Source organism: Carassius gibelio, chromosome A8 (genome assembly GCF_023724105.1).
Source record: "Carassius gibelio isolate Cgi1373 ecotype wild population from Czech Republic chromosome A8, carGib1.2-hapl.c, whole genome shotgun sequence".
NCBI classification, from domain to species: domain Eukaryota; kingdom Metazoa; phylum Chordata; class Actinopteri; order Cypriniformes; family Cyprinidae; genus Carassius; species Carassius gibelio.
Genome location: NC_068378.1, coordinates 5,632,183 through 5,658,265, shown reverse-complemented (window position 1 = coordinate 5,658,265; position 26,083 = coordinate 5,632,183). Strand labels below are relative to the sequence as shown.

Below are 26,083 nucleotides of genomic sequence, written 5' to 3'. Positions count from 1 at the left end.
TCCTTAAGCAGTGATGAACACGTTCGCAAATATCACGAAATATATGACCTCTCCATTGAGTAAAATTAATGACTGAAAAGTACAACGTAATAAAACAAGTGCACATTTTCCCTTTAAACTATAAATATTACCAAAAGAGATGGCAATGTCCTGCATAAACCTTGTGAAGATTTCCTGATGGATCACCAAGTGTTAACTCTCTGGCCTGAGTAGCAGAGATGAACAGTGTGAAGTGGACAGATCTAGGTCTTACTGTTACTCACCATGGTACCACGAATCTAGATCCAGCCAAAACACACATGACCATGCACACTGGAAAGCTCTCTGGCGTGGAAGCTAGGATCACCAGAGCTGGTATGAGAAGCTATGGAGAAACACAGGCAAATTACATAATGATTGCCATAAAAAAGTTATGTTTTTTATGGTTGGAACAAAATTAAATAGCTCAAGTTTGTGAATCTACTAACCCAGATCTTTATCCACCTGTATTATATGTATGTTCTCTTCACCATCACCATTAAACAGAAGGATCTTACAGCTAGACTATAAACAGTGCCAGCCTCACCAGTGTCATCTGTCACATTGGCACTGATATGGTAGCAGACACCTGTGCGCACATTAGGACATCCAGTGAATTCAAAATCTAAAGCATCATTCCATTAGCGTAACTGATTCTGGTTTTGGCAAGATAAAGCTTATAATGGCAATTATAAAATAGATAATTCTAGTCCTGTATGCTGATTGGCTGAATGCAGTGTTCAAGTGGTGCGTAAATACACTTTATAGCAATGGTTCTCAACTCTGGCCCTGTTCAGCTCCGTCCTTGACCAAACTCAAGTGCCTGTAACTTTCTAGCTATCCTGAAGACATTGATTAGCGTGTTCAGGTGTGTTTTATTAGGATTGGAGCTATAACTGCAGGAACGTGGACCTCGAGGCCCAGAGTTGAGGACACCTGCTAACACTTGTGACACGATAACTAACACGTATGTTACTGCACAGTGTCACTTTGAGTTTAATTATAAATCTATCACATACCAGTCTTACCAGCGTAGCTAACATGAGATACTGTAACTGAGCTCCTTGACCAGCAACATTAGTGCAAAACAGTGTAAAGTTCCCCAAAGACTTCTGGAAAGGAAGCCAAAAAGGTTTCAGCGACCACTAATGGAGCATTCTCATAAAAATGGAAGTTATTTTCTGTATTAGTTCCTAGTTTCTAAAAAACCATGATTGAAATGATGAAACCGTCTTTTTTATACATTATAGAAGATAGGGTAAGCACTTACAATTGCTTGTCAACCTTGTGTTTTTGCTCTAGTTATTGTTTGACATGTGCATTATAGGTAAACCAGTCACCTGACAGTGGAGAACAGGAAGCTGGGGATCAGACGCTGGTACGACACACAGCCAATCAGCTTGCTCACAGCGTTCAGGTATCAGTGTGTATGTGACCCGGAGCCAGAGAGAGAAACAACAATACATCTGTACAAAGTCATGAAATACGACGCTGAACTGCTGAAGAGCTTAAGAGCCAGTCTGATGAGATTTTATTTGCAATGCAAAGCAATGAATTCACTAAAGTTTAAACATATTGGTTCACTGTCTGATTTAAAAAAAAAAGTAGCCAACTTTCAGGTTATTAAATATCACTAAGGGTCTTCAACAAACCCGCGTGCTTAATATATTCAGGGAATCTGACAAAACGACTCTTATTTGTGCAAAAATGTACACCGCACCTCTTCGCATTAGGTCTTTTTCAACTGTGTTATCAAACACAGTTATTTAGGTAGATGAAAAGAATTAAAAGTTGGATTACGTCAGACAGAACAAACACTATAAAAACAGTCCCTAAGGCGTCAAAACAATCTCTAAATTACCCAAAGAAACTTCTTTAAAAAGATTGATAGTAATTGACGCACTAAACAGAACCAAAATTACACCCTAAGTTTAAAGACTTCATGGCTTTGTTCAGATAGAGCAAATATTACAACTAATGCTTTCTTTTGCGAACGGCAGTATAGTTATAATAGTCAAATGCCTGAGTAACATCAGAACAGTCGAACTGCACAGTATTTTCCAGTGTGGTGTTGGTGTGTAGGTGTTATTGCGTTACAGTTTCGTGCAGTGCTGTGCTGCGTGGGAGATCCAGTGTTGGGTCCACGTTCAGACAGGCTTGATCTCGGTCTTTGTTAGACGCCCACAGCACCTGACCCTGAATCACAGCAGCCATCAGCATAGCTACCGCCTCCACACTCATCCCTGAAAGACATCTGATAACACCAGCTACTGCTCAGAGAGATGTCATCACACACATCCGGCCCGGAATTAGTTCGGTTTATTTGATTGATTTATTTATGTTCAGTCTTGGTTTTGTAATAATAGGTTATATTGGCTCTGTTGCGAAACCTAGTGAGCTATCTACTGCCTAAATGGACCGCTGTTTTATAAAGCAGCATTCTGCCCAAAATGTAACTTTGCAAGTGACTGATCTGGAACAATCTCTGTAGGTGGCAACCTTTGCCCCACACAAACCTGCTGTAGATGACTGAGTGCCACTTTTAATTGTAGCATAAAGCATCAGCTTGTGAATAATTAAGCAAGCTGTATTGTTTAACAGGTGATCTTTTGGGTACACGCTATCATTTAAATGTTTGGGGATTTGAATTTCTTTTTTTTTTTTTTAAAGAAGTCTCTTATGCTTAACATTTATTTCATCTAAAATACAGTATAAAAGAGTAATATTGTGAAATATCTGTATAGTTTTAAAATAAATGTTTTTAATGTAATAAATTTTTTTAAATGTAATTTATTGCAAGGCTGAATTTTCAGCATCATTACTCCAGTTCTTCTGTCACATGATCTTTTTGAATTTGATGTTTTTTTTTTTTTTTGTAAACGTATGTAACTTATGATACAATTAATGCATCTTTGCTGAATGAAAGCTTTAAGTTCTTTCAAAAAGAAAGTGCCCCCAAACTTTTGAACAATAGTGTTTATTACAATTGCATTATTTCACATTTTATTATTTGCATTTAAGTTAGTCGGCAATGTATACAATTTTTGTAAAGTAGTTACATTTATTTTAAATATCTTGATTTGATTTAAGCTTTATTTAAATGTAATGAAAAACATTTCTAATAAATAAAAACGCATAGCACAAACACATCAGATAAGATAAAAAAAAAGAGTAAAAGTCACTCTCATGTTGTTTCAAACCTGTCTGAATTTGAATTCTTCTTAAATTAAGGTGAATATTTGAAGGACTGCTCTTTCCCAAATGATATCCTCAGAATTACTACTTTTGTGTTCCACAAAAAAGTCAGGTTTGAAACAAGGTAGTTATGAGAAAATGATGAGTGAATTGTAATATTTGAGCGCTGACGATTGAAGTGTTCTCTCTCTGAGCTCTCTTCCCAGAAACATGTGAGGGATGTATAGCACTGCAGGGAGCAGAACGCTCTCTTTAAAGAGAACAGCACATGAAAGACGTGTGGGACGCTGTGTGATGTAACTGCCATTTGACCTCAATAATGAACACTAGAGTGGCGCTAATGGAAGCCGGCTAATTTTGCTATTACATAAAAAGCATCACATGGTAAAAGTACAGGGCATATGTTAGTGATTGAGAGAATAAGGAGACAGCTGATGGTTAGGTACTAGGGAACACTGAAGGCTGAGCTCCTTGCATTGTGGGGTATGAACCAAAGGAAGATGTAAGTGAGCCAACTGCACTGACAGCACAGCCCTGAGACGGGGACAACCAGATCAGTCGTGTCAAGCCTGAACTACTTTTAAGATTAAAACATGCACAGAACCGTTCCATTCTCTAGAAATTAATATCATGTGTTATTTTCAGCTTAATCATCTGTAGTATACGGTCTCTCACAGTAATTATGACTCATACATCAATCATTAATGTGTGAAAATGAACAGAAAATGCACTTACAGTAATACACTTACAGTGCAGAGGCCAGATGGTTTAAAAGCATAAATGACAAGCTTGTGTGTGTGTGTGTGTGTATAATTATTTTAATTTACTTTTTTCACATTTGAAGTATGACAGGGTAAGTGAATGAAAAAAGAAAGAATAGAAAAACACACTTTTGTATTTCCATTACTTTCCAAAATATAACAAATACAAACTTGCTGTGGAAATGCATCCTCTTGGTCTATGAAAAGGGTATTTTTTCAACTATTAAGAGATAGATGGGTTGAGTACAAGAGAAGATAAGTGTTTCCATGGTTTTGATGGAAATATACAGGTTAAGGGGTTAATACCATGTTCTAAAAACGTAACTACATCCACCACATTTTTCCTGGCCATAATAACAGGAAATGATGAAGTGAAGTGATGTAAAAATGTGATGAAATGTGACCTTCAAGTACTGTATTCTTTTAAATGCTATTTTTAAGCGAGAGAAAACACCAGTTTTGATGCCACCCCATCTGCATATTCTTTACAGTCCAAACTTTTACATCGTATACAACGAAACAGAAGTAATGTAAATTCATTTTTATGCCCATTTTTTTTTTTTTAAGATCAGTTTGTTAAAACGGTCCATTTGTCAGTACAACACAACACTGGTTTTTGGACTGGTTTTGATAAAAAACCCCTAAACCGATCAAAGCTGCTCACTTCTGCTCAAATCATACACCGAGTATGTCGTGTATCATTACGTTAAGTATTACAAAAGATATCCAAGTCATAATACTCATACTCAAAAGATCTGAGGCTACTGTGTCAACCAATTCATTTTAACACCGTGACAAACAATAGAAATATTCATGTTATATGACACAAGAAACAAGATATTAAAACAAGTAATAAAGCTTAGCTGCAATATTATTATTATTATTATTTTTGAATGACACGGATAACTGCATTCATCAATTTTGCATATCTCCACCAAAACTCCTTGTTTGATTGGCCTGTCAGGTACAGCCTGTCATTGTTGAAAAAGACAGCAATGAAAAAACATATATATATATATATATATATATATATATATATATATATATATATATATATATATATATATATATATATATATTGTGTTTAAGGGTTTATTTGTGGTCACCATAACAATGCAACCATGCATGTGTAGTTATTGTTGGAAAATACAGGTGTTTGTGGTAAGGTAATTGACCACGATGCGTAAGCTATCATATATGACACGGCAGATTCAACTAGACAGCTCTATACAGATAAGCAACAAAATACTAAATGGGAAATGTTAATATTTTGTACAACACATTGCATTACATTTCAGTCTGGATGGTGGTTATTTGTTAGACATTGTATTGTTTGGGGCAGTTGTGGCCTAGATGTTCGCAAGTTTGACTCCCAACCCTAAGGTTGTCGGTTTGAGTCTCGGCCGGAAATACCACGACTGAGGTGCCCTTGAGCAAGGAACCGAACCCCCGACTGCTTCACGGGCGCTGCATTATAAATGGATGCCCACTGCTCCGGGTGTGTGTTCACGGTGTGTTTACTGCTGTGTGTGTGCACTTTGGATGGGTTAAATGCAGAGCGTGAATTCTGAGTATGGGTCACCATACTTGGCTGTATGTAACTTTATTTGTTATCTGTTACATATCGGCCACTTTGGGACTCTCTTTGGCCTGGCGCATTCCATAAAGCCACTTGATCACTCGAGCATTTCTCTCAATGACGGAAACACCATAAACAGGGCGTTCATCTTTTGCTGCCGCTGCTTCCCCCTCATCTTCACCCTCGGCTGAACGTTCGGATGCTGGGGCACTGGCGCTACGTAGATGTGAAACGGACACAATGTCAGAACCCGGCCTTGCTAACTCATCTAAATCCGATGGGTCAAGGCCACAATAATTAAAGAAGCGCTCAAGCTCTGCTCCTGCTCGTGAAAAGCAGTCGCTGACGTCCGATTTTGAGCGTGTCCGTGAAGGACGCTTCCTGGAGCTTGTTGAGGAGATGCAAGTGATGGCTGGAGATGGCGGAGACTGGAAGTCATTTTTGGCTAGGAGCGAATCAGTGGAGTTTGGAGTAAGTGGGGTCGGTGAGGGACATGATAATGGTTCTGTGTTTGGTTTTATGGGGAGGGGTGGAGGTGGGCTAGCTGAGGATTTCAAAGGAGGCGAGGTTTGCACAGCACAGTTTGGTGGTTTAACAGGTCCTCTGGTGCCATTTGTTTGTGTGACATTATGGAGCCTTTTGAAGTCAGCAGGTTGCTGATTTGGCTTTATGTACGGTCTAAGCAAGCGCAGAAGTTGCATTGGGACCTGCGGCATGGCCTGTTGCACCGGTAAGCGGTTCTGTAGCTGTGGTCTACCAGCCATCCTCATCTGGGGTAACTGGGGTCTGACGTCGACTCTCCGCACTGTCATCGTAGGACATCCGTTTGCCCCTGAGGTTTCTATTGCAGCTTTCTCTTGACTTGCAGAAGTCGACCCCAGAGAAGGTTCCTCCAGTGGTGGAGAGGTGGCCTTGGATGGATCTGTAACATCTTTCTCATTGCTGCTGGGTTGTGTTGAAACGACTGGAACGGTGGCATCGCTGACTCCATCAATCAGTTTGCAAAGATGTTCCAGGTTAAGGGGTGGCATCTCAGACTTTGTGGGTCTTGCAGGGATCTTCCTTGATGGCTGTTGAGTACCTTGTCCATTCGGGCTGTTGTTGGAGGGACAAATAACTGGCTGCTGCTTCTTCAAAACCACCTGTTGGGTCTTGACATACTTGGCCTTGTCTGCTTCCAAACGTTCCACTGCACTTGGCTTGCGTATCCCTGGAGATTGCGTATCCCTGGACTCTGCGTTGTGACTTGGAACGGCAGGAGCTCCAGCCAGCCTTATTATTCTCCGTGAAGATGGCTGGAGAGTGTCAGTTGACATCCTTGGGGAAAATCTGCACTGGTTTGCTTGGAAATAGATAAATGGACTTGTACTGAGTGACTGAGTATACTTCCAAATTAAAGGGTTGGATTCATGCTTTAATACCTGTGGGAAGAGAAATAATTATGCCAAACAGACAATTGCAGTTGTCTAATGTTATATCATGCATTCTGAGCTATTTACACTGTTAAAGAGTTGGAGTCTAATGCTAAACATGACCAAAGCCTCAAAAAATGAAAACGCTTCTGTGCCATATACGCTTCTTCTGGGTTTGTATAAGTTTCGGGAAAGTTTTTTTATTTTTTTTCAGTATGGCCCTACATGACATCATGAAGGGTGGCTGATGTCATGTGTCACAGTTCCGGAGGCCAGAGCAGTGTTAGTGGTCTTCCCATGGAATTTGGCTACTTTAACACCGTTATCACTTGGAAAGCAAATTTTACCATCACAATTTGTTAAAATATTGGTGTCCATTGTGAGTTTTTAAACTCTTACCTTAAAGGTGTGCAATATATGAATAGTGGTCATAAACAGCTGATGAGATACTATTCTCACTTAAACGGACTAAAGTTTTAGACACAGATTCAATATTTGACATCTCACAGGCAGATAAACATTTGATACGTATTTGATACGTCACAAGCAGATAAGCATTTTTTCCAGCACAGGGCCGACAAGTAACAGCAACGATAGCATTCCAGTAGAACATGTTTTAAAATGGTATGATTGCAAACTTTCACACGTACATTTCACAACATGGTTAGGCATCCATACCTCAGGACAGAACTGAGATTTTTTTTTTTTTTTACTGTGCTTTAGTGAATTACAAATGGCCACATTGAGTAAGATTCTGATTTTGCAGTAGCCGAATAATCAGATGGTTAAAAAGTCTCTGCATATATGGCTCAAGCCTTTCCGTAAATAAGAATGGGATTTTCTTTCCTCAGTTTTGTTGTCTGCTATTGGTCAACATTTTATTTGCTTACAAAAGTGATAGCACAACTCTTATCAGCTAGCTCCACAATTTGAATCTGGCCATAACACAAATGGCACAGACAATTATGCCTCCAAAAACATCAATACCTGGGATGAATGTATTATTAGTTGACTACTTCCTAAAATAACTGTAAATCACACTGAAAGCCTGCAGTGTCCTTCCATTTAGCAAACCAACATGACGACTGATATGAAAACATTTGTCCCACATTGTGACATTGCCCATTTAGGAATGTGACCTCGGCGAGACATGTGACTCTGAAGTCACTGGTTAACTCGAGGGACTTTCTGATGTTTCATACTGGATTTTTGTCCAGTGTTGTTGATCAATGTTGACAACTGTGCTGCTTTTATCAATGGACTTAAGATATTTTCACTTAGAGGTAAAGTACGGCCAATGAAATAGCAGCTCATTGTCCAAATGCTTATCATTCATTCAACATCAGCCAGCACTCCTGAGGTTAAAGTGCAGTTTACTCTTATCCTTTCTTGTCTAATACGATCCATACATTATTCCATCCTTTCATCCTCTCTGCTCTCCCAATGTCTCCATCAATTCTGACCTCACACTCCCTCTATCTCTTTATATATACCTGTTTATAACACAACAATGATATTACAATTCAAGATTAAGAAATTTAAATCGATCCCTTAAGGCAAGAAAAAAAAAAAAAGGTCAGCAAGAATAAATGGTAAACAAGATTTCGCTTACAGATTCCTGGGACAGGGTACGGCATGTCTCTACATGATCCAGGATTGTTTCTAGAACCAAAACAACAGTTACGGGGAATTAGAGAGAGACAAACTTAGATGACTGATTGCAGTAAAGTATATGTTAGCCACATTGCTTAAAGGTATAGATCGCAGTGAGACACATTAACAGACAATACGCACACAACCAAACACATACCTGTGACTGTTTCAGGAAACTCAGCAGCATTGGATTCCCCTCTAACCTCTAAAGTTTGAGTCAGGTAGGACAGAGCGACTGAGTTCAGTCAGTAATGTCTTTTGTGTGTCAGGGAACAGAAAGATAGCAAGACAGATGGTGTCCACGCGTGTGCTTGTGTTAAGGAAAAAGTAAAACTTGCCAGACCGGTTTGACTCTCTTCTCAAACACTCCTCCTGCCCTTTTTTCTTGTCCCATCCAATCAGAAACTCATTCACACTCCAGGAAGTATGTCCCATATGCCCTTTGAGTCACCTGATCACTGAAGGAAATAGCTACCTTTTGTCTGTAATCTATGTGTGTTGCTGTATGTAGAGAAGAGACAAGCTGTTTGACATCAAGTTAGTCGTTTATCTTTGAGAAGATATATTGTTCTTTTTTTTAGCTTGGAATTATATACAGGTGCTGGTCATATAATTTGAATATCATCAAAAAGTTTATTTCACTAATTCCTTTCAAAAAGTGAAACTTGTATATTATATTAATTCATTACACACAGACTGATATATTTCAAATGTTTATTTCTGTTTTGATGATTATAACTGACATCTAAGAAAAATCCCAAATTCATGATCTCAGAAAATGTGAATATTGTGAAAAGGTTCAATATTGAAGACAGCTGGTGCCACACTCTTATCAGCTAATTAGCTCAAAACACCTGCAAATCCTTTAAATGGACTCTAAGTCTAGTTCTGTAGGCTACACAATCATGGGGAAGATGGCTGACTTGACAGTTGTCCAAAAGACGACCATTGACACCTTGCACAAGCAGGGCAAGACACAAAAGGTCATTGCAAAAGAGGCTGGCTGTTCCCAGAGCTCTGTGTCCAAGCACATTAATAGAAAGGTGAAGGGAAGGAAAAGATGTGGAAGAAAAAAGTGTACAAGCAATAAGGATAACTGCACCCTGGAGAGGATTGTGAAACAAAACCCATTCAAAAATGTGGGGGAGATTCACAAAGAGTGGACTGCAGCTGGAGTCAGTGCTTCAAGAACCACAACACACAGACGTATGCAAGACATGGGTTTCAGCTTCGCATTCCTTGTGTCAAGCCACTCTTGAACAACAGACAGCGTCAGAAGCGTCTCGCTTCAAAAAGGATCCTGGAGTCTGGAGGAAGAGAGGAGAGGCACACAATCCACGTTGCTTGAGGTCCAGTGTAAAGTTTCCACAGTCAGTGATGGTTAGGGGTGCCATGTCATCTGCTGGTGTTGGTCCACTGTTTCTGAGGCCAAAGGTCAACGCAGCCGTATACCAGGATGTTTTAGAGCACTTCATGCTTCCTGCTGCTGACCAACTTTATGGAGATGCAGATTTCATTTTCCAACAGGACTTGGCACCTGCACACAGTGCCAAAGCTTCCAGTACCTGGTTTAAGGACCATGGTATCCCTGTTCTTAATTGGCCAGCAAACTCGCCTGATCTTAACCCCGGAGAAAATCTATGAGGTATTGTGAAGAGGAAGATGAGATATGCCAGACCCAAGAATGCAGAAGAGCTGAAGGCCACTATCAGAGCAACCTGGTCTCTCATAACACCTGAGCAGCGCCACAGACTGATCGACTCCATGCCACGCCGCATTAATGCAGTAATTCAGACAAAAGGAGCCCCAACTAAGTCTTGAGAGCTGTACATGCTCATACTTTTAATTTTCATACTTTTCAGTTGTCCAAGATTTCTAAAAATCCTTTCTTTGTATTGGTCTTAAGTTATATTCTAATTTTCTGAGATACTGAATTTGAGATTTTCCTTAGTTGTCAGTTATAATCATCAAAATTAAAAGAAATAAACATTTGAAATATATTAAACTGTGTGTAATGAATGAATATAATATACAAGTTTCACTTTTTGAATGGAATTATTGAAATAAACTTTTTTTTATATTATAATTATATGACCAGCACCTGTACACACACACACACACACACACACACACACACACACACTTAGAATTAGACAATGAGAAGAACAAAAAAAACAGTGTAGGTATTTCTGATTTACAGTTAATTATTTATAGACCTTGTAGCAAAACTTACATGCTAAAAACAGGATGCGAGTATAATTATAATCATTATTTTTGTGTAGTGCCTTAAATGTAAAAAAAAAAAAAAAAAAAGATTGGAAAAATGTTTAGGATCAAGTATTTATTTTCTCATTTAAAAAGATACACTTTTAAAGTTTCTAAAAATTATATTAGGCCAGAAAGCATCTTAGACAAGAAAATAAAACTATCGCCATGTTGTTTATAAAAATACAATTCTAATATACAGTACTGTGATCTCTGATTGGCAAAACACAGTAAAAATCATGTCTTGATTTAAACTCTCATTTACACAGAGAGGTTTGAAATGTCTGTATGTACAGATTTACAGTTGACGAGGAGATGACGATTATATTTCCCCACATTCTGTTATGATCTGGCTTGCAGTAGCCTTACGACATTTGCTATACAGTATGCTGACTTGTGTCTCCAGTACATGCTCTAAAACAATAACTCCACAACATTGTGTTTCAATGAGTTTCACGTAGTTAAACCTTCAGCAAGCGCAAATAACACGGCCCTCTCAAATCCAGTCAGACAAGCAACAACTATTCACCTGTTTTAGTAGTTTTAGATTTAACACTTAACATTTCATCTTGTAACATCTTACAAGTAGCGTGAGTTACGTAATCAGATAAGCAACTAGTAAAGTATCCGATTTTTTACATTTACAGGAAAATATGAGTTATTTTTTTAAATAAATAATGGCAGCTAATTTGTTTCCCATTGATTGTCCGACAGCTCTCCTGTCCTCATGTAGAGAGAAATCAGGAGTGAGTTCAGATGTGTTGTGTGCACTGTTTGAACATGATGTTACTGTAGATCTAGACTAAATGTCAACTCATCTCACTAACACAGAAATAGTAACAGAAACAGAAACCGTTTTCTCAAAGGCAAATCTGCAATATTTAAATTTCCTTCAGTCTTTTCGTTTTTGGTGTGAAAGGACTTTTACATTGAAATTGCTTTTTTTTTTTTTTTTTTTTGAATAGCCCAATTTAGCCACTGAATGAAAATTTCTTGAAATTTAGTTTTCGCACAAGTCTGACTATTTCTCAGAATTACATGTTTATTTACAGCAAAAAGTCAGAATTGTGAGATGTAAAATTACGAGACAAAAGTTGCTGATTTGGGGGAAAAGTAGCAATTACCTTTTATTCATTTATTACGTGGTGGAAACAAGCTTCCATACTGATCAAATAAACTGCATTGCCAAAATTTGAGGGAATTTTTTGCGCTAAATATTCATGTTGTGTGAAACCGTTCTTTCGCTGTAAAATAAAACCCGTTCACCTCGCATACATGTAGAAATTGTAGAAATCTACTTTTCCTGCAACAAACAAAAATTGGATTCGAAATGTTCCTCGGCCCGAATAATAACGCCAGTTTATGTGACTAAGCACCATGACACTGAAACTGATACTGGATAATATTTTATCATCTTTATAAAAATACTGGCACACATTTGCACAGACTGTAAGATCGTTTCTGTTTTTGTTACACAAAATGTGACTCATAAACTTTGACCTTGAGTGAGCAGCTTGTTAGTTCAGAGAGTGACCGAGTTCTTTTATTTCCAGTTTTTAACACGCACGTCCTGGTCTCAGGACAGTATGCAGTTCTTGTCCTTGTCTTTTCTACTGAGACTCTGCGTCCTCCTCCTGAAGCTTCCTCTTCGGCTCTTGTCCTCGTCCTCTGTCTGTCCTTCTGCTGCTCTCTCTCCGCCCGTCAGCTGCGGTGGCAGGGGAATGCGCTGGCCCAGAAAGAAGCCTTCCTCCTCTGAGTCTGAGGAAGAGGAGCAGGTGGAGCAGGAGTCTTCGTGGCGGTAGCGGGTGGAGTGCAGGGTAAGGCTGCCGTCCAGGGCGCTGTTGGACCGCCTGCGGTCCCCTACTCTGCATTCCAGGGTTTCCAGACGAGGTCTGTCGCTCCGTGGACCTCGGGAGCCTCTGAGCCGCTTCTCGCTGGGATGGTGGCCACCGCTTCCCCGATGGAAACCGCGGCGCTTCGACCCATCTGAAGGAAACATGATCAAATGAGATTACCCTTGATGTAATATTCAATTTTTTTGGGGTGAACTAAGGCCTGAAGCGAACATGAGGACGATAAACTTCTTGAATTTCTGGTTTCGGCTTCCAGGTTTCGGCCTGGCCTCACCACTACTGAACCCATCTGTCCAAACCAGAATTGGGATTATTAAAAAACAATCTTACCCAGCAGGTCCATTTGAGATGGTCCTTCAGTGCAGAAGTGCAATCTGTGTCCCAAACTTCCTTCATCTTCCTCCTCATCCTCATCCCCTCTTCTCTCCGTCTCCACCACTTCCTCTTCCTCTTCCTCTTCCTCCCACTCTTCCTCTTCCACTGAATAGCTGCAGCTGATTGGCTCTCTGAAGCTGACCCTGGCGGTGCTGCTGCGGACCGGTGTCCCAGGCACGTCTTGGGCTTCGGTGACAGCGGCCGGGGAGTCAGACGGATCGAAGAAAACGGGGGGCGGAGGAGGCGGGAAGGAGTCGGAGTCATTCAGATCATCAAATGCATCTGAAGACTCCAGTTGAGAGGAAATTCCTATGACAAAGGAAGTTCAATAAGAAATACAGCTTCGGACAAGATAAACTGCTTTACTGACTCAAGCATACAGTACCTGAACAACTGCTCTCGATGATGTTCCCACAATCCTTTGCAGTGGACGTCCCTCTAGACGTGAAGCTTGGCGGGAAAGGGCCAAATTCTGCGTATCCGTTCAGCTCCGCTGTAAACTCCAGACGGTCTGGCGTGTGATTCACCTGCTGCGTGCTGATGCCTGATTGGTCCGTGCAAACTAATGCCGGCCTGTCATTGGCTGCTGGACGGAGCTGAGAGGACAGATGTGAGTGTTCATACGGTGGAGGCTCGCCATTCAGTACAGGATGGAACGAGGTGTGAACACCTGCTAAATGAACAAGCAGAGACTTTAAAGATGCTTGTGAATACAAACAGTGTCAATAACATTCAACTGTACAAATGTTGATCATGAAGGTAAACCTCACAATAAAAAAAAGTCCTGGGCTGCCTTTCCCAAAAGCACTTGATGGTCGAGGACACTGCTTTTGGGAAACGCAGCTTCGGTTGTATTTTGGTAAGATTTTCAATTGTTTTTTTTTTACAGAGGTGTCTTTTCTTCACCATTTGGTAATTTGTGAAATATTGTTACAATTTAAAATGAACTGTTTTCTATTTGAATATATTGTAAAATGTCATTTCTTCCTGTGATGTAAAGCTGAATTTTCAGCATCGTTACTCCAGTCTTCAGTTTCACATGATCCTTTATCCTTCACTCTTTTTTTTTTTTTTTGTCCAGCATTATTATTTTTTTAGATCAACAAACTAAAGGTAATAAATTACATATGCATATAATTGTACTTACACAATTAAAATACAAATGTAATTATTTTTTCTTTACAATAATGAGAATTTAGAGATAAAAAGTTGTTTAATTACCAAATACTTATATATATATATATATATATATATATATATATATATATATATATATATATATATATATATATTTATTTTATTTTTTTTTGTCATGGGAGAAAAAATTGATTAATAATTCAGATTTATGTAATGAAATACTAAAACACATTATTGTACCACAATAATGAAAATACATTTGGGAAAATGGTTACTTCTAATCTAATGAATTTCATGTCAGAATGCAAAATCTTAATATTAGTAAAAGTAGGCCTTCTTATTATGCAAAATAGAATTGATTCTTTTTGGGGTGAAATGAGAAAATGAGAAATGTGTGAGCCACCAGGTAAATTGGAAGTCGTGGTCTAGTGGTTATAGAGTTTGACACCACTGTTCATGGTGTGTGTGTGTGTGTTCACTGCTGTGTGTGTGTGCACTCTGGATGGGTTAAATACAGAGCACAAATTCTGAGTATGGGTCACCATACTTGTCTGTATGTCACTTTCCCTTTAAATATACTAATGCATGGTAATATTTGCACCTTTACTCTCTAGTGGAGAATGACTCCCATTGGCTGTTGTCGTACTAGCTGCTTTGACTGTATGTTTGCATGTGTTCAGTGTAGAGATGGCGGCAGTGACGCTGGTTCCCTCCTGTGGCCGAGGTCTGGAACTCTGCTGCAGGGTTTGAATGGTCTTATGTGACACCGGTTTGCTCTGGAGGGCAGAATCGCAGGAGTCGGAGTTGTCTGGGTCGTCCCCGAGCGAGCAGGAGCGGGAGCAGAAGATGAGTCCGCGGCGAGGCAGGAAGGGTCGGCCCAGCAGAGGGAGCCGACAGCAGGCGCAGCAGAAACACGCTTCAGACGCATGCCAGCGCTGGCCCTCGTACGTCATCTGACCCTGCTCTATACCTACACACACATGAGAGAAGCCTCACAGCACTCCTTCAAACCGTTCAATCACGGAAGCACAGCATTTCTCTGTAATGACTGAGCTTTTTACTGCCATTATTGGATGGAACGTTGTGTTTAAATGCAAGTTAAGCTTCTGCATCTGTAGCAATGCTTTCAATTACACAGATAAATCTTCAACAATGCTTCAGTTTGTCAAGAACACTCAGTAAGGGCAAGTGGGCAGCACTACAAATGTTAGATATATATATATATATATATGCATATATGCAACTAGTGCATTCTCAAGCCTATGAACTAGTTTTGTAGGAAATAATGAAAAAGGGAGCTATTACATTACCATTCAAAATCTGCTATCAGTAACCTTTTTTTATACTTAAAGCTGCATTTATTCGATCAAAAACACAGTGAAATGCTATTACAATTCAAAACAACTTTTCTGTCTGAATATATTATGCAGTGTATTAATTTATTCTATTAAATATTAAATAAAAACAGCTTTATATAATTGTATTTCTGTCATTTCATGCTACAAAGGCATCCTAAAACACTGCTGAATATTCAGAAAAGGATTTCTACTGCATATTTTGCTTAAATACAGTTTTAGGATGACTAACTTTTCCTGCATTAAGACTTTAATTTCACGATTATAAAGTACCCCCCAATTATATTGTTTAGATTATTTAAAATATATTTATACATCACAGTAGTATTAGTTGCATTGCCTTCAATTTACATGGTTTTGAATAAAAAAATATCAATTATTTACAGTAATGTGATATTGAAAAGTGGAAATCTGATGATTTCTTGCTCTAAATGTTCTTGTGATTCTCTCTGTCACTGTGTGGCAGCGGTGTGTTATGGTGTGTGTGCTCTCACCGATGTGTTCTCCGCAGGTGTCGCAGTATTCGGCGTACAGAGACTCGTAGCAGTGGCAGCAGTACGGCCGGCTCTCTCTCATGATGTAGCGCTGGCCGCCCAGCGCCGTCTCACACTCGAAACAGCAGAAGTGCTTCATGTGCCAGTGCCTGCTCTCAGCCTCCGTACACTCGTCCGCAAAGATGATCTGATCACCACAGGAGGAGCAAGATACTGCGTGAGTCACATGCACCAACTCTGTTTCTGTCACAGAAATATGATCAAACTCAAATTTTTGAACCCTTGTGTCCTGCACGAGCACCGAGGCTCAGCGTGTCTGGCACATGTGTGATGAAAACGGAGCGGTGTGGAAAGCAGTCACCTCGTCGCAGGCCTGGCAGCGGGGTTTGAGGCGCTCGGCGTGGTGCCGGCCGCAGTAGATGTGTCCGTCCTGATAGAAGTAAATGAGATCCACCAGCAGCTCGCTACAGGAAGCGCACTGGAAGCACTGAGGATGCCAGCAGGAGCCGTGACCCGCTCGCGACGCAAACACTGCTATGTCACCGCCGCAGATATGCCTGCCACACTGAGACGAAGAGAGCGGGGTGAGAAGAGAGCCACACAAAGTCTCCAAACTCATCATTACATGTGGAAAACACTCCTACACTACCACTGTGATGAGACCGAAACAAGAAGAACAGCAGAAGGATCACCAAATCTCCTGATCAGTGACTTTTATTTATTTAGAACTTTTATATAATATAATATAATATAATAATAAATCTGTTTAGTTTAACATTTGAAAGCAAAGAATTTAATAAATATTAGATTTGTCAATTTGTTTTTACAAAATTGTAAAATTACTTTTTTTTACAGTACAATTTATTTACAGTAGTATTATTTCCATAAAAATATTTTTATAACTACGTACAAATTAATAATACAATTTAATAACAATGGTTATTATTATTATTGTGAAATAGGCTTTATTTTAAAGGACAATAGTAAAGCAATATTTCTTTATTTTAATACATGATTATTAATTTTCTAAATGATTGAAAAACAAAATAATAATAACAATCATTATAATAATAGTAGTATATTTATTATAACTAATATTATTAAATACTACATTTTTTTACAAAACAATAATATTTCTTTAGTACTTTATCTTTATTGATTTAATTTTTATATTCATTGAAATTAAATTGTTATTATTGTTACTACTACTAATATTATTAAATACTCCTTTCTTTTTACAGTACAAAACTATTACTATAGTGACATATCTCTATTGATTTCATTTGTATATTTTATTCAAATTAAATTATTTTTATTATTATTATTAACTGAACAGTGCAAGATGAGTCAAAACTAAAAAATAAATAAAAATAAATTATACTAGGCAAAAAAAAAAAAGAAAGTCACTCAAACTTGTTACAGCGAATAAAGCAAATCTGCGTCACTCTTTAACTAAGCTTTAGCAGCACTCCATTGTTCTTTAGCAGAGCACAACCTCTATAATAAAGCCAACATTTAACAACAACAAAAAAAGCTTTCTAAGTTAAATTTGATAGAGATACAGACTAGTTCTTTTTCTTTTGTGTTTGATGACGTAAAAAGACTGAGTATTCACACAAATCAACACAACATGACACAAACTGCCTCTCCTCAACACATCCACACCCTCCTGGCATCTACTCATCAGCTGGAGTGCATTATGGGTGTTAAAATGTGGCAAAACTCTTAAAATATCACCGTGGATGAATGGAAAGTATGCGCTTTTATCTAGTACATATGATATCTGCTCAGGCTGGAGTCTGAACTCATCACAGCATGTTAAAAGGTTTCCCGAAGCCGCATGCCAGACGAAAGCCTCTTCAGCTCAAGTAGCTCAATGCACATACCACACTTCAGCTGATACTGTAAGCACTGTTTGTCCTAGACCAGGAAGCAGTGAGCTGTGATTTCAAGGTGACATTACAGCCGAGAAGATCGTTCATGTCTCTGTTTCTCTACCTGTTGACAGATGGCTCCGGTCATGGTGACCGGAAAGAGTCGTACGATGCCACGGCCCAGATTCTCTCTCTTCCTCTGCTGGCTGAATAACCTCAATTCTTTCTTCTCTTCTTCATCCAGAGTGTTACAGTACTGAGGCTGTGCACACACACACGAGACCATCACACACTTACAACCTAACCCTGTCATCATCACTGATCAATTCAGGCCACGATGGAGGGTAAAATCCATGAAAACATGTTGAACATGAAAAAAGAAATTATGTTTTCATAATGAAAATGAAGCCTTATGGCCATTAAGTTTGTTTTGTGATTAAAGGGATACTCCACCCCAAAATGAAAATTTTGTCATTAATCACTCGTTCCTAACCTTTAAAAGCTTTGTTCGTCTTCAGAACACATTTGAAGATATTTTGGATGAATACCGGGAGGCTTGTGACTGTCCCATTGACTACCAAGTAAATAACAGTGTCAAGGTCATGAAAAGGTATGAAAGACGTTGTCAAAATATTGTCATCAGTGGTTCAACTGTAACGTTATGAAGCGATGACAATACTTTTTGTACTTATCTTAAATTGTGTTCTGAAGACGAATTAAGCTTTAACGGGTTTGGAACAACATGGGGTTAAGTGATTAATGACAACATTTTAATTCTGGGGTTGAATATTCCTTTAAGTTTCCCCCCAAAATATCTTATTAACATAGTAAAAAAAAAAAAAAACTGAAGATCAGGCTGTTGGGTTCATAGATTCAGGATTCACTGGAGACGAGAGTGAGGATGTAAACAGTTTTACCTCGCTGTCATGGGCCGGCAGCTGGTGTAAGAGCTGTTTAATACGGTATCGCTCTCCTGGACTGTTGACATATGGGACCTTGTCCTCTGGAATACAGCTGAAGTACTGATACACCTGTACATACATGAACACAGATAATTAACTCTCTCCCCCTTTCTCAACATAGATGTAAAAACCTGAACTTAAATGGTTGTAATTTATGAACGCTTTGGAATACAGACCTAAGGTTGGTCATATTACTGAAAGTGAAAAATAAATAAAAATACTAATAATCATTAAATCAAAAAACGAAAGTGTAAAAAAGTTATAGAAGTTTGTTTACTTTAAAGACAATATGTAAAACTACTATGAAACCAAAGCCATGCATCTAATTAAGTTAGGTTCCAAATTTGAAGTTGATCTCACAAAAATTGAGGTTTTGTTTAGGTGTTGATAGCCACCGGGTGTAAATGTGTGTAAAAAATACCTTGGGACTCAAGATTAGAACATTTTGATTATAAAATAGTGTAGTAAATTTTGTAATCTTACACTGGACACTGCCTGCCAGGGGGAGGAGCCTGATTTAAAGGACAATGTCTATGGTAATGCAATGTCTGATTTCAAAGCTGCTTTCCCAGGATGAATTTTGACTGTTTCAGCTTTTGAATGATATTTAATTTAAGATGATTACTAAAATATGTGCACAAAAACAGCAACATGGACCCACACTTATAATGCAATTTTAGACTGATCTACAAAACTACTCACAAACTGTCAATTTTCATGTGTAAACAATCTCTTCCTGTGCAAGTGGTTATTGGGTAAAAAATGAAATATAATGTGGAGGAAATAAAACAATGCTTAATATCAAAACTACACGAGGCAACCAAGATGTTGTTTTGTTTTTAGTGAAGCTTGACATGTGAATCACCATTATGTCTCATCGGATTAAAAAGAGCAGCCACTGTTTGACAAAGTGCAAAAGAGGCTGTGATTGGCTGATTCAGACCAAACTCTCCTATCACTAAATAAACCTAACTGTAAGTAGCTATAGTCTCCTGAATGCTGCCTGCTCACCTGTTCAGGCTTGATCCCGGGCGGCACCCAGGCGTATTCTTCCGAGGCGCAGCCCGAGTCATCGTCAGATATGGAGTGCCTCTGGAAGTCAGACACCAGCTTCAACATCATCCTCTCCAGCTGTCCGGGCACAGAGCGCACCACATGCTCCTCCCGCACACACTTACAGTGCACACAGATCTTCCTGTGGAAACAGGTCAGCAGAGCGGCGCTGAGTGAGCACAGCCAAAACAACTAACTCAAACTGAAACTGATGATTCAGGATCTGAAAAAAAAATTAGGGAATCAATACAATTTTGTGTATCAGACAATCAGGCAAACAAAATGATATATTCATTGTTGTATGGAAACTGTTAATACGACTTCATAAACATAAGAAAGAGGGAGACGGCACTGCCCATGGTGCATTTGTGCAACTTCAGCATTTCCCAAAAAGACAGTTCACGCAAAATAAAAATTGTGCCGTCTACTCATCATCATTTTTCTTGAAACGCAATAGGAGATATTAAGACTAATTTCCACGAAGTGAATTCAGACCATTTATGACTTGTGTGCTGTACAAAAATACAAAGTAGACTTCACTTTTTACGCGTACACTAATGTAATCAAAACATTACGCACATACTGTATATGCACCTCCTGATTTTTGTAAAGCTCAAAGTATACTTCTGATTTTACATGTGCGTGAGGTTCCATGTACAGTGCGCTTGATGCTAATTTCCTCACCAGCGGTGCATTTCCCAAAAGCAACTGATCGCAATTTTCCATTGTTACCAATATAGTTCCAATGGAACGAACAACCATAGTTAGCCAACCATGCTTTTGGAAAATGCAACCCAGAATAGTATGTACTGCATGCGCACCATTTGTAACCGGGTCACACATGCGCAGGTCGTTGTTTCAAACAAAAATAAAGAGACAGAACAACAACAACAGAATAGCAGAGACTGCAAGAACAACAGATGGCTGCATTGATGAGCACATGTGTGAGAGAGTTATGAGGCTCTCGCAACTTTTGTTTAAAAAAGACATAACTTCTGAAGTAAAATAATGCAGAAGATGGACAAAGATGAGGCTTTCTAGAGTGCATGTGTCATCGGCCTGTGTGATTTCAAAGAGGCTAGCAATAGCAAGCTAACTCTGCAATAAGATATGAATCCACTCTCCCTGCAGACCACTCCACACCTCCTCTAAATCACATGACGGCACACAGGCAGAGCAGAGGCTAACCAGCAACACGATGAGAGACCGTGTTAGTGGAGGATTGAATACAACACTGTCAGATTAGCTCATGTCTCATTCATTCAAATAACAATAATGACACCTTCCATTCTCGCTCAGTCTGCAATAGCGTAAAGGAACGCTCTGATGACGTATTGTCAGTCTGTTGTTTGTTATCTGGCTCGGCTCGGTGTTCATCTTCAGTTCTCTCTTCACAGCAGTTCAGTCAGTGTACTGTTTGAGTGCATGAATTACTCCGGGATATTGGTTTGTTTGAACTCAGAGAGAGTGTCAGCCACATTAAAAAAGTTAACATTTTAAGTCATTTGTAGATTAATGTGTATTGGTGACGCGAACGATTCAGTTCGATTTGGAGAACTGGTTACATCGAATGATTCGTTTGCGAACCGGATATCACAAACTGCTTTGTTTTGAACTCTCTCACAACAGACACGGAAGAGAAGACAAAGCTGAATAAAGTCGTAGTTTTTGCTATTTTTGGACCAAAATGTATTTTCGATGCTTCAAAAAATTCTAACTGAGCCTCTGATGTCACATGGACTACTTTGATGATGTTTTTCTTACCTTTCTGGACATGGACAGTAGACTCCTCTCAGAGTTAATATGTGATGAAAAAAGGAAGCAGAATGGAATAAAGTCGTGTAAAAAAGGTCTTTGCTCGCCAAACCATTGTTTCGGTTTCTGGCTTCAACAATCAGTGGTGGTTACTGCAAATAGCCTTTCAACAGACACGCTGTAATTAATTAGTTATGGATTTTATTTAATCCAGAATGTGGTCAAACCCTGTCATTGACATTCATGTGCACTAGATGATGTCGATGATACCTATTATTACTCAAAACACACCATAATTTCAGGAAGATGATTCATGACTTAAACCACACACACACACACACACACACACACACACACACACACACACACATAAAAGGTGTTTCATCATGTTCAACTCAAATTCCCATCCCTCAAAAATCATCTCAAAACTGCCCCAGAACCAGACTTTTTACTTTCTCCTGGTCTTACTGTGAACGGTTCATCATTCAGCACATCAATTCAGATTTGCTATGACTTTTCTTTTTGGCTGATGTTACCAATCCCTCTTCATTTTCAGGCTCTCCCTTCTGTCATACAGAGAATTTTCTCAATCCAATCAATTCCTCAATGATAAAATCAAGCCATGTCCTCATTTTTTTTTTTTTTTTCATTGACTATCCTGTCAAATTATGGGAAAAAAGGCCAGGTTGTAAATGGCGTTCATGTTTGATATGTATTTATAGTTGAGCATCACATTTAATACATATTTTACTTACATATTACATTTCTTCTACATAAGACATGTATTGCTCATTGAGTATGTAGATCATACAAATCAACTTCATTTAGATACATAACATGAACAAAAATATGCAATTTGGTGCAGTTGCTGATATAGCTAAATATTAGTTTATATTATTAGGAGATACTTTATCTTTCCCAAAAACATGTCAAAGTAAGATGATCTTAAAATGCTTAGTTTTATGATCAATGCTCTTTAGTTTCAAAACATATAATGCAAGAGATGAACAAATAAACATTTGCTAGCTTGATGTTCATTGATACATTTAACAGGATCTTTTAAAAATATTATACACGGATAATCAAATAAACCAAAAGTACAGCAAGTGTTAATCTTGAAATATTACTAACAATATTGTTTCAATGTTACTTTAAATAAAATCTGTGAAGAAAAAAAAAAATACCTGAAGAGTTTTACATACAATAGGATTTTTACTTGGTCAAAAGTATAAACTATCGATCAGACAACAGAAGGCATGTTGGAGATTGTGTACGACAGGTTTTTCAGTAAAAATTTGATTATGTTCATAACTTATAATGTGCTAATAAAACATAATACAGTAGGTTTAAAGGTAAATTGACAAAAGTTTAAGAGTATAGAGTTTGTGTTCTATTCCTAATGAAATACAGATGATGTGTTGACTTACGGATACAGTTTGAGATGTTTAAATAACACTTTTTACATTTGCATCATGAAATAAAACTAAATTATGACTACTAATATATATTTTTTCTGTAATATTGTTATTTATCATACAATAAGTGTTTTAAAGCCATCAACTAATGTAATGAAAACAATCAGTAATCCTAAAAACATTAGATTAAAAGAGAATGAATGAATACGTACTGAATACAGCTCAAGAATCAGCCAGAAAATGTCCAGGTGCGACACACTTTTCAAAGAAACTAGTCCTCTATCCTGACTTTGTCCCAACAAAACTCAAAACAAGCGTCGTCCTCGGACGGAGCGCAGCTGTGACTGATGAACACGTGTTCATGATATCAAACCCCTTCATCTCTGCTTTCTCTCTGTGTCACGCTGAGAATGAGGTCAGAGCCGGGTCTACAGGTCCACACGGAGGTGAAGCGGGAATAGAGCGGCCTGTGTGTGTGTGTGAGTGTGTGTGTGTGTGTGAGAGTGTATGTGTGTGTGAGTGTGTGTGTGCGTGTGAGTGCGTGTGTGTGAGAGTGTATGTGTGTGTGAGTGTGTGTGTGCGTGTGAGTGTGTGTGTGTGTGTGTGTGTGAGTGAGTGTGTGAGTGAGTGTGTGTGTGAGTGAGTGTGTGAGTGAGTGTGTGTGTGTGTGTGTGTGAGTGAGTGAGTGAGTGTGTGAGTGAGTGAGTGAGTGTGTGAGTGAGTGTGTGTGTGAGTGAGTGTGTGTGTTAGTGTGAGTGTGTGTGTTTGTGTGCGTGAGTGTGTGTGAGCGTGTTAGTGTTTGTGTGTGTGTGTGTGTGTGTGTGAGTGTGATAGTGTGAGTGTTTGTGTGTGTGAGTGAGTGTGTTTGTGTGTGTGTGAGTGAGTGAGTGAGTGTGTGTGTTAGTGTGAGTGTGCGTGAGTGTGTGTGTGAGTGAGTGAGTGAGTGAGTGAGTGAGTGAGTGAGTGAGTGAGTGAGTGTGTGTGTGTGAGTGAGTGAGTGAGTGTGTGCGTGAGTGTGTGTGTGTGTGTGAGTGAGTGAGTGTGTGTGTTAGTGTGAGTGTGCGTGAGTGTGTGTGTGTGTGTGTGAGTGAGTGAGTGAGTGAGTGAGTGTGTATGTGTGTGTGTGTGTGTGTGTGTGTGTGGACGGATGGATGGGGGTGTAATCCTCCTCAGTACAGTTATGAGAGAGGCGCTGGTGTTCTAAATCAGACATCAGTTCATTTTAATGGACAGCTTCAGTCCCCATGTCTGACAGGGAAATAGAAAGTATGTCTGATAGTGTGTGTAGGGTTTTGGTGACAGAGGCTGAACAAGCACAGATGGAAGACAAAAGCAGCTTTTCACTGATTTTACTCTCTTCCTCCACCTATCCACCACTCCTTTCTACCAATCCCTTCTTCTCTGTGTAAGCCGTCACTCCGTGTCCTCAGCCGAACTTAAGTCAATAAGACAATATTATATATAATCATATATTTACACAGTAAGTAGATTAAAACACAGTTAAATCAGTTGTATTGTGTGGTCTTATTACAATTAAACATGAATATTTTATTTTTGAATACATTTTATAATATTATGTAATATAATTTATTCCTGTGATCAAAGCTGTATTTTCAGCATCATTCCTCCAGTTTTCAGAGTCACATGATCTTCAGAAATCAATGCAGTATGCTGATTTGCTGCTCAAGAAACATTTCTGGTTATCAATGTTGAAAACAGCTGTGCTGCTTTATAATGTTTTTGTTGTTGTTGATGTTCAGGATTCTTTGATGAAATAGAATGTTTAAAAGAACAGCATTTATTTCAAATTGAGTGTTTGTAACATTCTAAAATGTCTTTACTGTCACTTTGGAAAACTTTAATATTTACTTAAAGTATCTATTTATAAAAAATAAAAAATCTCACCGAAGTTGTCTTGTATATTAAATAATGAATATAATTCATTAGCACGATATGATAGATAATTCAGTAACTGTAATTAAGTTATTATCAATATATTATATATCAAAACATCGCAAAAAACAAACAAAGATCAGAGACAAAGTGTTTAAAGCACTTTAAGCACACCTACATATTTGAGCTCCGATTATAAAAAGAAAAAATTATGTATTATCCAATTTAATGTCTTAACAGACTGAGGTGTTTGTTACTACATACCTCCTATAACTCCGCCATTTTAAAAGCTGTCTGAAAACTTTGACCAAAAGAGAAGATTCTTAAATGGGCATTTTTATTAAAAGTTGTTCATGATAAAATTTATTAACTTAATATATTACCTAGATTATTTATTTTGCAAAATCTTTTTTATTTTATTTTAATACATATTACAAGACATGTATTAACAGAAACGGCCTGGTTAAAATGTTATATTTTTTTTTTTGTAGTTTGAATAGCTACTACCATTCAAAAATACCCTGCGAATATCTGTGCTCCATACAGATTCACATTTTGGCGACTGTTAAAATGTTTGTGTTGAAAATGTGACTTAATAAAAGGAGCTTACTCTTATAAAATATTGTTTCTATTAAATACATTATGGTGACAAACATGTCTGTTGTTGTTCAGTGTGCTTTTAATTGTTCTGAAACTCCCAAGTATTGTAATTGTATTTTTTTATTATTATTAAATGTTATAATGCAGTTAAGTCAGTATACATCATTGAAATTCATCTATGTTGTGTAACTCAATTAAAGTTGTTGATGTGAAGAAAAAACAGTTTGAATGATTTATAATTTTTGCCATTTAGAATAAAATGTAATATTTTTGTGTTAGAGATTAATCTTTTGTTTTAAAATAACTTTTTGTAATTAAATCTTGTACCTTGAAATTGTCTCAATGTAGACTTTGGTGAGCTTAATAGATAAATTTACCCTATTAATTTTGATATCTAGCCACTTTCAGACAACCCCCCCCCCATAGTAGAATAA

General features: G+C 38.3%; 2 protein-coding genes across 5 annotated transcripts in view; both read right to left on the bottom strand.

Moving 5' to 3' along the window:
* Positions 1-5,052: 5,052 nt before the first annotated feature.
* fam110a (family with sequence similarity 110 member A) lies at positions 5,053-8,958 on the bottom strand. Its single transcript, XM_052603626.1, has 3 exons — positions 8,776-8,958; positions 8,578-8,627; positions 5,053-6,974 (listed from the first exon to the last, which is right to left on the bottom strand). Exon 3 carries the CDS (start codon positions 6,867-6,869, stop codon positions 5,592-5,594), a length of 1,278 nt encoding a protein of 425 aa, XP_052459586.1. The 5' UTR covers positions 6,870-6,974; positions 8,578-8,627; positions 8,776-8,958; the 3' UTR covers positions 5,053-5,591.
* Positions 8,959-10,944: 1,986 nt separating this feature from the next.
* prickle3 (prickle homolog 3) overlaps positions 10,945-26,083 on the bottom strand; it is a 33,451-nt gene continuing 18,312 nt past the window's right edge. For 2 of the 4 annotated variants that reach the window (XM_052603614.1, XM_052603617.1), the window contains 9 exons: positions 19,945-20,128; positions 18,889-19,002; positions 18,096-18,233; positions 16,459-16,662; positions 16,098-16,284; positions 14,850-15,218; positions 13,497-13,784; positions 13,067-13,420; positions 10,945-12,869 (listed from right to left, as the gene is read on the bottom strand). In XM_052603614.1, the coding sequence (XP_052459574.1) occupies positions 12,460-12,869; positions 13,067-13,420; positions 13,497-13,784; positions 14,850-15,218; positions 16,098-16,284; positions 16,459-16,662; positions 18,096-18,233; positions 18,889-19,002; positions 19,945-20,128 (2,248 nt within the window). In that variant the 3' untranslated portion in view covers positions 10,945-12,459. Of the gene's footprint in view, positions 12,870-13,066; positions 13,421-13,496; positions 13,785-14,849; positions 15,219-16,097; positions 16,285-16,458; positions 16,663-18,095; positions 18,234-18,888; positions 19,003-19,944; positions 20,129-23,368; positions 23,624-26,083 lie in introns of those variants that run through there. The other 2 variants (XM_052603616.1, XM_052603615.1) reach the window with 2 other exon arrangements.